Source organism: Erythranthe guttata, chromosome 5 (genome assembly GCF_056151865.1).
Source record: "Erythranthe guttata isolate IM_541 chromosome 5, IM_541, whole genome shotgun sequence".
Classification (NCBI taxonomy): domain Eukaryota; kingdom Viridiplantae; phylum Streptophyta; class Magnoliopsida; order Lamiales; family Phrymaceae; genus Erythranthe; species Erythranthe guttata.
The window spans coordinates 10,393,416-10,406,426 of NC_142537.1; the positions used below are offsets into that span (position 1 = coordinate 10,393,416).

The window sequence follows — 13,011 nt, forward strand, 5'->3', positions numbered from 1 at the left end:
TTTTTCATAAGTTAACTATTGGTTTCTCAGAGGTTCTGTCAAATTTTTGAATTTATGATATAAATCAAATTAACACACGTGACAAACGAAAAGCTTCTCGATCAATTTCATGTCTTTCTAATTCACCCAAATCGGAATTTTAATGAAGTTATGATGAAAATAGTACACACCAACTCTATCAAGTTCTCCATAAGTTCACTGTCGAATTGTGGCTATAATCTAATTCAATTGTTTTTTAAATGCAAAACATAAAAACTTGTTGATCTATTTGTTAAATTTCTAAAGCAACTTGAAACATTGAAATTTATATTTGGATGAAGTACTTATGATGAAAATGTTACACTCTCTTCAACTTTTTTCATAATTTCACTATATATTGAAAAATGTTCACTGCGAATTTCGACAATAAAAAACATTTTGATAAATTCACTATCGATTTCAAAATGTTCTGTTTACTATCAAATTTTGACATTTAAAGGGACAAAAAAGGTAACCGCGACCAGAAGTTTATGGTAAGTTTACAGTTAAACTTAAAAGAAGGGGACGGCTAAAATAAACACCCTTTATTTCTCACTTCAATACCACCAACATAAAGAATAGAAAATAAATAAATAACGACATTAATACCCTTAATAAAATTAATACCACACAAATTTTGTATGTGGTATTAATTTTTATTAAGGGTACTAATGTCATTATCTATTTATTTTTTATTTTTTATGTTGGTGGTATTGAAGTGAGAAATAAACGGTATTTGTTTTAGCCGCTCCCTTAAAAGAAACCAACAAACATGGAAGTTTCAGAAATCATTCTACAAGAACTAGTTACCTTTCATTCAAGCGCTACAAAGTAGAGTAATACGTACCAGGCTTAGGGGGAAAAAAATGTACTGTATATATAAGTCGCCAGAAATCGGCACATAACATTATTAACCAGAGAAGTAACACGACACCCCCCGGGAAGTGATTCTATGTACTTGCTATTCGAGTGCATGTATATTTTCATTATGACTACATAAGTGTATGCAATGCAATATATCATCAAGCAATGTCCAATGCAAACAATTGGTTAATTTACAACAATTCAATAAAGTATATAAAATCCACTTAATTTCAGAACGAAGGCTTTAATCTCTCCAACAACATCCCTGCTTCAACAAATCCACCAAGTGGCCCTAAAGACGAGTATTTTAACTCTTTCCATCTGTTTTAATAAGATTATATATACCATCACATTTTCCTCGAAAAAATTAAATTTGGAAGTCGAGATAAAATATTATATTGTTACCTGGGAATAAACGGAAGTGCCAAACAGTGAAGATGCAGGTGATCGATACTATTGAATGGAGGCTGGTGGAACCCAAATCTGATCAAATCGAAATTTGTGAACCTTAATTCATTTTTTCCCAATCTTAAATACGAGTTCGTAAAATATCAAATTGCTTGCAAACGTTTGGCGATTTTTGCTTGATTAATTGTGAGATTTTTGCATTCACATTTAGTACTGCATAATTGTGAGAAATTCGTAAATATTACTAATCAAGGACTTCATATCTTAATCACTTTTATTAATTTAAATTGTTTTAATTATGCATTTAAAATCATAATAAAAGAAAAATCAATTATTTATAAAAGGAAATGAAGATTGAATTGTGCGAAATATAGAAGAAGCATACCTATACTCCTTTGCCTGAGGTGCATCTCTTTGCAATAGGGTTTGACCAACATTTAACATGTGACTGACTACAAGTACAACAATGCGAAATCAAACATATGAAATAATTTATCCTAAACAAAAAAAAAAAAAAAAACGCACAAGTCCCAAAACAAGAAGCACGACCCGATTCTTGTTACCTAACGTGTAGTCTTCAGATCTCTTGTGAAGGTCGTTCACTGTTGGAATGTGCTCAATCGGAATCACCAAGTAATGCCTAATTCCCAAATAACGGTTGTTTGTAAGAAAATAGCAGTTATTGATAAACGACCAATGTCCTTAATAATGTTTCCCATAATATAAAAAAGATAAAATATTGCGTTAAAGAACTTAGTCGATGCTAACCTAAATAGCATGTTCATATCTTGAAAGACAATTCACGAAAAGAGTTTTTAATAATTTGAATTTTTTTGTAAAAATGGATCTACGTAACAAGCTTAATGGACTTGTTCCGAATTTGAAATCTTTAGTTTCGAATTCATCAATCTAAATGAAGTTCTAGTGTAGGAAATCATTTAATTGCTGTATTTTATAAAAATCCAACATCACCACCATTTTGTCTGTACTAATAATCAATCGGGAACTCGTGAAAAAGAACAAGATAAACACCTTCACAGTTCACAGTATATTCCTTCGACAGTCAATTGAATTAATCAAACACGTAACGATTTGCATAACAGATAATAAAAATGATAAAAATGAAACAAACAAAAAACAAGGGTATAAATAATTGACCTGAACGCAGATGGATTAATATCTTGAAAAGCAATAACTTTATGATCCTGCTTAACTCAATAAAGAATATTATTACTTTTCAAGAATATATACACACATGTATATTTATTTATCAATAAATACGTACAATGTAGAGAGAGAGAAAAAACCCGAGACCTGGTGAAGGAGGATGGTGGATGTTGAAGAGCGGGCGATTTGGCAGAAGATACACGACGATGCCGCCATTGCCACACTCGTACCAACTGCTTTACTTATTCCACTATTCGATGTTTTTTTTTATAAATTAAAAAAAAAAATGGCTGTACAATACTAGCAATAATCTAAGTTAGAGGGTGTTCAAAATATATCACATGATAATTTAAAAGCTTATAAATTATCAAGAAAGGTAGTTGTTAAGATAATTGCTGTGCCCGGAAATCTAACAAATTTAATAAAATATTCATCCTAAAATACTTATTGTTCGTTCATTTTCAGTAGTCTGAAGACTCGACTGAACCAATCCCATCATTATTACAAATAATTGTCTGAAAATAAGGTGCAACTGAGTTAGGTCAATTTTAACATAATATAATCGGATCGATAATCTCATCCCATAATCCAATTTAGTTGGCAATCTACAAAATAACTTAATGCAGTAGAACCTGGATAAATTAATACTCGATAAAATAATAACAATAATTTATTACGGTCCCGACTTGGTAAAAATGTACTAAATTATTAACTCGATAATTTAATATTTCGCTAAATTAATAGAATTTTGCCAGTCGCAACTGCATTAATTTGTAATGGCTTCTCATTTCCCAAAAATTGTAAAAAAAAACAATTTAAGTTTCACAACAGAAAATTAAAATTACAATAAAAATTATCAAATTTTGAATTCTTAAAAGTTTTCTTCACAAAGCAAAGCAGATGATTTAAAACAGACTATACCCAATTTTTTGAAGAAAGACCGATAATTATTTACACAAATATGATACATTAGCAAAACCCAAAGGCAATAACAAGTCAAAAATCATAATCAGCTATAACTAGTGAAATTAAAGTAAATAAATTATAAAAAAAAACATGTGGAGTTGGGAAAATGGTGGAATAAGATGAGAAACGAAAATGAGAGGGAAAAACCTGGAGAATCAAAAGAAGGAACTTTGGGCAAAGCTGCCGGTCAGCCGCCGAATGCTTCCGATGCCGGACGGGAGCGGAGTAACGGCAGTCAACGACGGCGGAGAGAAGTTCTGAGAAGGCCGCCAATTCGATCTCTATTCATCGGCGACAATTTCTTCGTTACTTATTCTCGGGTAGTTGCTTTGTAATTGATATAGTCAACTTTTTAAAATTTTTTTTTTTTAGGAAATTGATATAGTCAAGTCAACTAATGTTACTGAGTCAATGGATTTTACCGATTCATCTACTCTTTAACTCTTAAGTCATGTTAGAGCATGTACATTGGGCTAGCTAAAAATCCCTCTCCAAACAGTGGGGTCCACGTGCCACACACTCAATTTCATTCACTTTATCATCTCTTTAAAAATGGGTCCCACATTTATCACTTTCCAAATTAAAATTGCTCCAATGGGTATATTTTGTTGCTCTCCAAAATACTCTCTAAATATTAAACTATAATAAAATATTCACTATCAATATAAAAAAAATACATATTAAAATTTCAAGATTTTATATTTAATAATAAAATTGATATAATTAACTTGACTTTGAAATTAGGCTAATTTACGGAAAAGAATTTATCATTTAATCATGTTGTGATTTACGTTAGTTTATTTTTTTTTTTTAATTTTCTATAATATATAAAAACTAATTAATAATATGAAAATTTAACAACTAACATAAATTGACATAAACATTAATAACACAAATGATTACAGAAGAGTTGAATAACATTGTTGGAACATCTCTCCAACTAATAGAAGACATCGATAAAAAATTAAGTTTAATTAGTATTTAAAATTTATAATATTTCAGTTATCATTTAAATATATAAATAAATTTTAGTTCAAAAATAAAAATAAAAGAATTGATAAATGATATAAAAAAATATTGGTAAAAAATGAACAAATGATACATAAATAAAAATAAGTTGCAAATTTTAAAAAATGGACCTATACATTTTACAGAATAAACAAGAATAAAAAATGTATGGGGCCCCACCTTTTATTGCTACAGGACTCAATAACTGTGGCCAGCCATTTAAAGGCTGGCCAAATGTAGCTAGGCCTATTGAGGGCTATTGAGTGCCATTGCACCATTATTTACTCTCCAAATTTAGAGAGCCTAAAAAATCTGACACTAATGGGCTTTTAAGGAGTCCAATGTACATGCTCTTAGAGCATCTTCCATCCATCTTTATATCCTATATTTTTCAACTAATTGTGATGTTTTTAACCTCCCAACTTAAATTCCTAAATCAGTATTATACCTAAAATTATGATAATATAGTTTTAGTCTCCCATTGTCGTCAAACCACATATCACCATATTACCAAATCCTATATTTTCACCAAATTTTTTTGTTAAGAAATTTGCAACTCCCACCCTACCACTAATTTACCATTTTTTTCACCAAATCATATTTTTTAATCAAATATAGAAATTAAAATAGGATTTGGTGTAATTAACACCATTTTATAATTATCATATAAAATTATTATATTAACTAATTTAATGTAATTACCAATTTATACATATTTATAGAAAATATATTAGTGTTAATTAATGAATTAGTGTTCAAAAGATAAATACATTATTTATTATTATTATTATTATTATTAAATAAATATAAATATGTTTGGCTCTAATAAGTTATATATTTAAACAATAAATATGTTTATTATCAAAAACCAACAAAAACCAACAAAAACATAACATTATAACGTAACATAATAAATTACAAGACAAATTATATAAATGAAATACATATAAACTACTTAGCACGTTTTTTTTTTCTATTCTAGCCAAAATAAAATTTTATTGATTCAAAGGGGCCTCGTTAAAACTTTGTTTGGCTTAACAAGGAAAGAGTACCCCTTATTCTCTAAGATTAATAGTTTTGACTATCATAGTTCGAATTAGAGAAATGTCCATCGCCAGTAGGTTTGCCATAGTTGCATTCTCTGTTGTTGTTTGGAGATTCCGGGACGTAAACATCTTCATCACTTGGTCCACTTCCCTCTCCACTAAGATTCAAATTCCTAGCAGCTCCTGACCTGCTTCCCCTATCAATGATGCCTTATTTCTTATCACTCCAGAATTGTTTACTAAAGGGTATGAGAGTACTCAAATCTACTCTCATAACCTCCATATCTTGTTCAAAAGCCTTTAATTTTAGTTTTTTCCCTAGTGTCTATTTTTTTCTGCTTAAGGCTCGCCAATAAATGTGAACGCACGCTTCTCTTTTTCTCTGCATATCTAAGTACTCTTCATGCTGTTTTTGCATAAGATATTGGCTCTTTCCAACACTGTTCATCATCTCCTGCCACATGGGATCCTTTTCCTTTGTGAGTCTTTTTTTTGTTTTCGCTCCTTTCATTCCCCTTGGTCAGTCCTGTGAGTCACTATGTCCAAGAGAAGATGATGAACTATCTCCAAGAGGAGATAAAATACCGTGTTCAATGGGAGATGATGTACTCGGCTGAATAGGTTCAACCCATTTCACATGAAATTTTAATATTTTCCAAGCATGATCAAACTTAAATGGTTGAATTTTCATGGGTTCTTTAATGATATATAGTTCTTTGGCATCCGCAAACTGTAAAAGGTTAGTAATAAAAATGTTTATTGGGAATAAATTATAATGAACTATTTTTAAGTATTAATAAGACATATACTTACAATGCTTTCAGCATTGCCACCACTCTGGTTCCGAGCTGTAACTTGAATAAGTGCTGCCCGGAACAATGTGCACGAAGAAGCTATTTTGTCGAACCGAGAACTTAACGACCTAAAGTTTTTGTGCTCAAAATTGTTTACATCAACAGCTTCGTGGTTGTAGTAGTTCTGTATTTTCGCCCACAAATCGTCTTTGCTCTGATATGTTCCGACCGCACTATCAGTTGAATGATGTATATATGCATTACAAAGAATCTCGTCCTCAATTACCTTGAATCCAAGACCCCTTTCACTCATATTCTTTTTTAGAAATACTAATATTATTTGTCTTAAGGAAAATATGGTGAGAGTATGATTTTGAGTGGCTAAGAACATAATAATTGTATAGTACATATAGTAAATAATATTATGAAAGTTCACCGAAATGACGACACGATTTTGTGACAACAAATTAATAGTTTCTGCCAACTGAAATCCAATACACATTAAAAGTTAAGGCAACACAGTTTTTGCTAAATGCCAAAACATGAATGACAACACATTAAAAGCTACACAAATTCTATAGAGCCACAAGTTTCCTGCAACATATAGATGTTAGCAAGTGCTATGGATCCCACTAAATTAAATTGCATTATTTTATTAGTTTCTACTTTTAAAACCATCTATATGCTAATAAGTTTACCAATTTATCCGAATATTTTATGTGGTACATATAAATTTTGAAAATAAAGTTATTATTTTCTACTTTTGAAACGAATTGAATAAAGTAAAATCTATTAAAGAACCTCACAATAAATTGTCTATTTTTTTTCTCTCTTCTTGTTAGTAAATCTTTATGAGAAAGAGCTAAAAAAAATACGTCAAAATTGCAAGAATACGAAGATGCAAAAAACAAAAAACTATAAATAAAAAGTAACATATGAAGAGACAAAGACATGAAGCCCATATCTGAGATAGGGCCTATATATTGATTTGAGATAAAAATCATTGAGAAGAGTATGTCTTGCAATGATTTAAGTGGTAACTTGCAACTAGTATTCTATAAGTTAATGATGGTGAAGGTACTACACATCAAACCAGTACACATCAAACAATGAATCACAAAGTAGGACCATCTCACCATATTTCAAGCCAATCATCTTCATCCACCAATGAATCTGATCCTGAAGATTCTTCAAACGAGTTGATATTCAAACTCGAAACTCTAATCAGCTTTGTTAAAAAAAATTGCCGTCATATCGTCAAGGTATTTGGTGAAATTTATCGGAGAAATCCAAATGCAGAAGACATTGAAAAGTTGTTACAAGTTGTAGAATCTCGTGGTTTTCCTAGGATGCTGGGGAGCCTAGATTTCATGCACTGGGAGTGGAAAAATTACCCAACAGCTCATGCGGGGGCATACCGTCGACGCAACAAAAAATGCACTATCATACTTGAAGTAGTGGCATCGCATGATACTTGGATATGTCATGCATTCTTCGGCCTCCCAAGTACAAATAACGATGTTAATATCCTACAAAAATCAACTCTATTTCAAGCATTAACCAATGGTACATCTATACCAGTTAATTATTCAATCAAAGGTAGGAATTATGATGTCGGTTATTATCTAGTTGATGGTATTTATCCTAAATGGTCAACTTTTGTACAAGCCATTCGTGTACCCAAATGTGCGAAATAAACTTATTTCGTACATAAACATCAATCATATCGCAAATATGTAGAACAAGCATTTGGAGTTCTTCAAGCTCGGTTCGCAATTATTAGAGGATCAGCTCGATTCTGGAAGAAAAAAGACTTACATGATGTCATGTTTGCATGGATTATTATGCACAATATGATAGTTGAGGAGGAACGTAGTGGATATCTAAACGCCATTCTTGACTATGAAAGTTCACCCACTGTCCCTATAGCTGAACTTTCAAGAGATATAAATAATACGAAATATGTTAGTTATTTTAATCGACATCGAAATCTGATAAATCAAGGAGAACATAATGAACTAAGAAGAAGGCTCGTAGCACATTTGTGGGATAACGTGACCAACTAGATGATGTTGAAGATGATGATGGTCATGATGATGATGGTGAATGAGACCCTATGCCAATAATGGGTACTCTTTCCTTGTTAGGCCAAACAAGGATCTGCCCCTTTGACCTTCAAAATTATCGATGTAATAATTTGTTTTGGCCAAAAAAATGTTATAATATTTTTTATTTTTTAAATCGTGTTGTAATATTTTTATGCATTTAGTTATGAAATTATTGTTTATGTGTGGTTTTATGATATGTATAATAATTTACGTCGATTTTCATTCATGTTTCAATAGTTTTTTAAAATTTAATATAATTCTAAGATTATATAATCAATAAAATTATTACTTATAATCGGATCTATAATCAATATTTTTTAAATTAAAATAAACTAAAATTATGATTAACATTAAATTTATAATTTTGTGATTTATTTTATGAAATACCATGGGAGACCAAACCAAATGTTATTCTCTATAACATAGGAAAATGGGGAAATATTATTATTTTATTGTTTAGTGTAAAATTTGATGGAATTGGTGGGAGACCAAATACACTATTTCATCACCAAAAGTAGTGAAATCGGACGGAATGTATAGGAAATAGTTTTTTTTGGAAAGTTTTCAATTTTTTTTAAAGTAAAAAATGGGTTCTAATTTCCGTTCCAAAAAAATCGGAGATAAAAAATTCATTCTGATTTCGGAATGCCTCAGAAACGGCGGAATTTTGAAAATTTTGGAAATTACATTAGGTTATAATATCTTGTTCCAAATTCGGAAATAGCGCAAATTTTCACAATATTTTTTATTTTTTTTTGAAATTTTGCAGGAAAATGTACGAAAATTCAAAAGAGAGTTCGACAAAACGCAATAAACAAAAACACATGTAGGCACACCAAATTGAAATATAGATTTTTTTATAAGGAAAAATGCACATAAAGTTGTTGATAGCAATTAATAAATTTTAAGGTTTTAATTTACTTGATCCTTCGGTATTTATATTTTTCATATAATATATACCATATGTAATATTATGGGATTAAAAAATATATCATAAAATTATATTATATATTTCAAAAAACCATAGAAACATTCGGAACTAAAATCGGATCGGAAATTGGAATATCCAATAATTTTATCTACAATTCCAATTTCGTTCCAAATAAATTCAGAAGAAACGAAAATTGGAACTTCGGAAATTGGAATGAAAAATACGGTTCCAAATTCGGATATTTTCGAAACGGAATTGGCGGATTTCGGAAATTCCATTCCGATTTCCACCCCTATTTAAGGGGTTTTTATGCATAAGTCTCTAGCCAATCATCTTTCTTATTCTAGGTTTAGCGGTTATATCTCTTTTGCCAATAAGCCCATTCATTTAATATGTATTATAAACTATGCTGCACGGACACTTCTAAAAGGTGAAGAGTCCCCGTATCTGACACCTGGACACCTGGACACACCCAGACACTTCTCGGACACCCGTGTCGGGCCGTGTCGTAATTTCGCTAAAAGTAGGACACCCGTGTCGGGCAGTGTCCACAATTTAAAAAAAGTTAGGACACTTCTCTGACGTTTTAAGAGATAACTCTAATAAAAAAAAATGCGCATTTTCTTTTCTCTGTAATACACATTTCCTCTATTTTCTTTGTAAGTTCACCCAAAACTCCAAAAGTCTAGCATGCGACGGCGACCAAGAACACGAGCATCAAGGGCGAGCGGTTCTCTTATGCGATGACGACTTATACATATTTTCTACAATTTATAAATGTACACCTATATTTTATTTATTTATAACTATACCCCTATATTTTTTATATTTACGCGTATCCCCCGCGTGTCCGTATCCTAATTTTTTGGAAATGCCGTATCACCGTGTCCGTATCCGCGTATCGCCGTGTCCACGTATCCGTGTCCGTGTAGCATAGATTATAAATAAAGGAAAATTTGCTAGACACCCCTTATTTTGGACTTATAATGGTAGAGATCATAGTTGCTAGATGAATATAGGTATAGGTCATTTGACCCAAAAAATAATATAAATAAAATAAAATAATTAATATATATATTGACACAAACACCCTCAATTAATAAGAAAACAAATCTCATATATCCCCTCTCTCCAATCTCACGTTTCTCTCACCCTATATTTAATCCATCATCTCTCTCCATCTCTCTCTCTCTCTCTCTCTCTCTCTCTCTCTCTCTCTCTCTCTCTCTCTCTCTCTCTCTCTCTCTCTCTCTCTCTCTCTCTCTCTCTCTCTCTCTCTCTCTCTCTCTCTCTCTCGTTCTTTTCCGTTCTTTTTTTCTTTTCTTTTTCTTTATTTTTTATGAAGAAATATTGTAGAGAAGGAAAAAACATGGATGTTTTTAGATTATGAGATGATTTCTTGGTGCAATAATTAAAGAGGACAACAAACATCCCCTCCCCTCTCCTAAAAAAAATTCAAAAATCCAAAATTCTAGCCAAAATTCGCATTGTGTCTCCCGTATGTAGAACATTCCTATCGTTTGTTGTTAGCAATTTCCGTTTGCAGGTTAGTTCAACTTCGTTTGTTGTTTGAAGAATTGCGTTTGTTGTGAGATTCGATTTCTCTGGTTTACAATTTGCAAGGTATGTCTTAAGTTACATTTTACAAACACTTTGTTTAATGTGTTTGATGTTTGCAACGTGTTCCATAAAAAAAAAATTGTTGATGTTTTTAATGATGATGTTTATTTTTTTCAGTTTAATGTTTGCATTTGGCGAAGTATAAGAGTTTATTGCTTGCAATTCAATAATGCAGGTTATGCTGAATTTTTTTCTTCAGTTTGCTGTTTGCATTTAGAGAACTCATAGGTAATTTTTTGTTTGCAATTTAATAATGCAAATTTTGGATTTTTTTTTTTCAGTTTGGTGTTTGCATTTAACGAAATCATAGGTATTTCGTTGTTTGTAATTCAATAATACAAAATCTAATTTTCACTTTGCTATTTGAAGTGCACAGCGTCGTCATAGGCGTCGTAGGAGTTCCCGGAGTCATTAGTATCATTTTTAGAGTATGAGCTTGTAAAATAAATTGTATATTTTTTTTATGAATTAATTTAATTTTTAGTTAATATTTTGAAAAGAGATTTTTGGGAATTTATTTTGATAGAGAGGTTTTTTGGGATTTGATTTGATTTTAACCAAGTGTATTTTTGCACAATAAATATTATTAATTTATTAGAACATGAAAATTTTGACTTGGATCTAGACACATAAATTATAATATAGGGGACCTATAGCAAATTGCCCTTATAAATAAAGGTAAAATTAATGTATATGACAAAATTACCCCTAACCCTTTAAACCCTAGTAATTGTACATTCGTCGATAGTTATTGTTGCCGATAGTTATTGAACTGTTGTTGACAGTACAATTACTGTAAACACAATAATATTACCATCAACCACATCAATATTATTCTTTTTTCCCTTTTTATTGTCAACTACATCAATATTTGTTTTTATTGCTTTTTTTTTTTTGATTTGTTGACCGATTAACGTAGTAATATTATTGTCTACTATTGTTTATTGTAAAAACAATAATATTACTGCGGGTGACGGTAATATTACTCTCTTTGCATTAATATTACTGTGGTTGACATCAGTATTACTGTCAACCACATCAACATTAATTATTTTGGATTTTTATTATGTTTGCCTTTGTTGAACGGTTTGAAAGACTTTTATTTAACTTTATGCGGAAAACCTTAATCACAGAATCTTGAAATCAAATTCATCTCAAGAACACAATCACATAATAGGGATTATCGACATACCGTTCACCATGGATTTCGATAGAGATGATGAACAAGGATGATAGCAATCTACAAGGCGAGCCTAGCCAGGCCTCCTCTGAGTCTCCTTGTGAGAACCTTATTCGTAGCACACCTTATTCTCTATATCTCTCTAATATCACAACTCACTAAGTATTTCTGTAATTGATGGAATTCTCAAATTGCGTTTTATGGTTGAGGAGAAGAGCTGTGGAATTCTTTTATAGACGAGAGAAGAGGGCCACGATTGATTTGTAACGGCAGAAGACAAATCCCACCCATCATGGTCTTTTATTGCCATCAACGTTACAAATCGATTACCATAAAATCACCTTAATACCATAATGAATTACCCACAATTTAATTAATTAAAATAAAAGATTAGTGGACCAAAAAATAAAACTTTAAAAAACGTAAAGCTAACATTCTCCCACTTGGTCCACTGAATCGATTAAGAAAAATAGTTAAAAAAAAATTATTTGACTCGGTGGGTTCTTCATACAAAACATTTGACACGTGATCACGATTTTAAAAGAAAATTAAGGTGATTACCATAATAGGTAAATAGAGTACTTTAATATTAGAACTAGTTTGAGTTATTAATGTGAATCATAGCGGTTATATGATTCATTCATCATATTCCCTTCTATGTATCACGTCACTAATAACCCTTACTATTCTAATCCATAATAGCCCCTTTAATTTTGTCTTGTTAGGACAAACCCTGTTAAATCCAAATATAATATGTGCACACATAATTGGAAACAGGAAAACATAAACATTTGATTAAATAAATTAAGTGTCAATTACAATCATAACTCACAAAATCATGGATTGCTAAAAAGACCCATTCTAATAACATGTTCCTCATATGTCTTTATAGGCAATCCCT

General features: G+C 31.0%; 3 protein-coding genes across 4 annotated transcripts; 1 reads left to right on the forward strand and 2 right to left on the reverse strand.

Annotated features, from left to right (window-relative positions):
- Positions 1 to 941: 941 nt before the first annotated feature.
- On the reverse strand, positions 942 to 3,691 carry HINT4 (histidine triad nucleotide-binding 4). Of its 2 annotated transcripts, none has more exons than XM_088818790.1 (7): positions 3,571 to 3,691; positions 2,605 to 2,747; positions 2,449 to 2,495; positions 1,854 to 1,930; positions 1,676 to 1,742; positions 1,288 to 1,365; positions 942 to 1,203 (listed from the first exon to the last, which is right to left on the reverse strand). In XM_088818790.1, exons 2-7 carry the CDS (start codon positions 2,671 to 2,673, stop codon positions 1,113 to 1,115), a joined length of 429 nt encoding a protein of 142 aa, XP_088674916.1. In that variant the 5' UTR covers positions 2,674 to 2,747; positions 3,571 to 3,691; the 3' UTR covers positions 942 to 1,112. The 2 variants fall into 2 exon arrangements, with proteins under 2 accessions (XP_088674916.1, XP_012852544.2); XM_012997090.2 differs by having other exon boundaries at positions 2,605 to 2,757; positions 3,571 to 3,689.
- Positions 3,692 to 5,997: 2,306 nt separating this feature from the next.
- LOC148770589 (uncharacterized) lies at positions 5,998 to 6,584 on the reverse strand. Its single transcript, XM_088817922.1, has 2 exons — positions 6,291 to 6,584; positions 5,998 to 6,207 (listed from the first exon to the last, which is right to left on the reverse strand). The coding sequence occupies exons 1-2, from the start codon at positions 6,582 to 6,584 to the stop codon at positions 5,998 to 6,000; spliced, it is 504 nt and encodes a 167-aa protein (XP_088674048.1).
- A 796-nt stretch (positions 6,585 to 7,380) lies between these two features.
- LOC148770590 (uncharacterized) lies at positions 7,381 to 12,163 on the forward strand. The gene is made up of 3 exons (XM_088817923.1): positions 7,381 to 7,906; positions 8,012 to 8,099; positions 12,064 to 12,163. The coding sequence occupies exons 1-3, from the start codon at positions 7,381 to 7,383 to the stop codon at positions 12,161 to 12,163; spliced, it is 714 nt and encodes a 237-aa protein (XP_088674049.1).
- The last annotated feature ends 848 nt before the right edge of the window (positions 12,164 to 13,011 follow it).

Excerpts from the sequence above, each read along its gene's own strand:
- HINT4 (XM_088818790.1), bottom strand. The coding sequence starts at position 2,673 with ATGGCGGCATCGTCGTGTATCTTCTGCCAAATCGCCCGCTCTTCAACA. Across the intron at positions 1,743-1,853 it reads ATCTGAAGACTACACGTTAG|TCAGTCACATGTTAAATGTT; the intron begins GTAACAAGAATC and ends TTGTACTTGTAG. Across the intron at positions 1,366-1,675 it reads CCTCAGGCAAAGGAGTATAG|ATTTGGGTTCCACCAGCCTC; the intron begins GTATGCTTCTTC and ends CGATTTGATCAG.
- LOC148770589 (XM_088817922.1), bottom strand. The coding sequence starts at position 6,584 with ATGAGTGAAAGGGGTCTTGGATTCAAGGTAATTGAGGACGAGATTCTT. Across the intron at positions 6,208-6,290 it reads GTGGCAATGCTGAAAGCATT|TTTGCGGATGCCAAAGAACT; the intron begins GTAAGTATATGT and ends AACCTTTTACAG.
- LOC148770590 (XM_088817923.1), top strand. The coding sequence starts at position 7,381 with ATGAATCACAAAGTAGGACCATCTCACCATATTTCAAGCCAATCATCT. Across the intron at positions 7,907-8,011 it reads CGGTTATTATCTAGTTGATG|AACAAGCATTTGGAGTTCTT; the intron begins GTATTTATCCTA and ends GCAAATATGTAG. Across the intron at positions 8,100-12,063 it reads AAAGACTTACATGATGTCAT|AATCTTGAAATCAAATTCAT; the intron begins GTTTGCATGGAT and ends CCTTAATCACAG.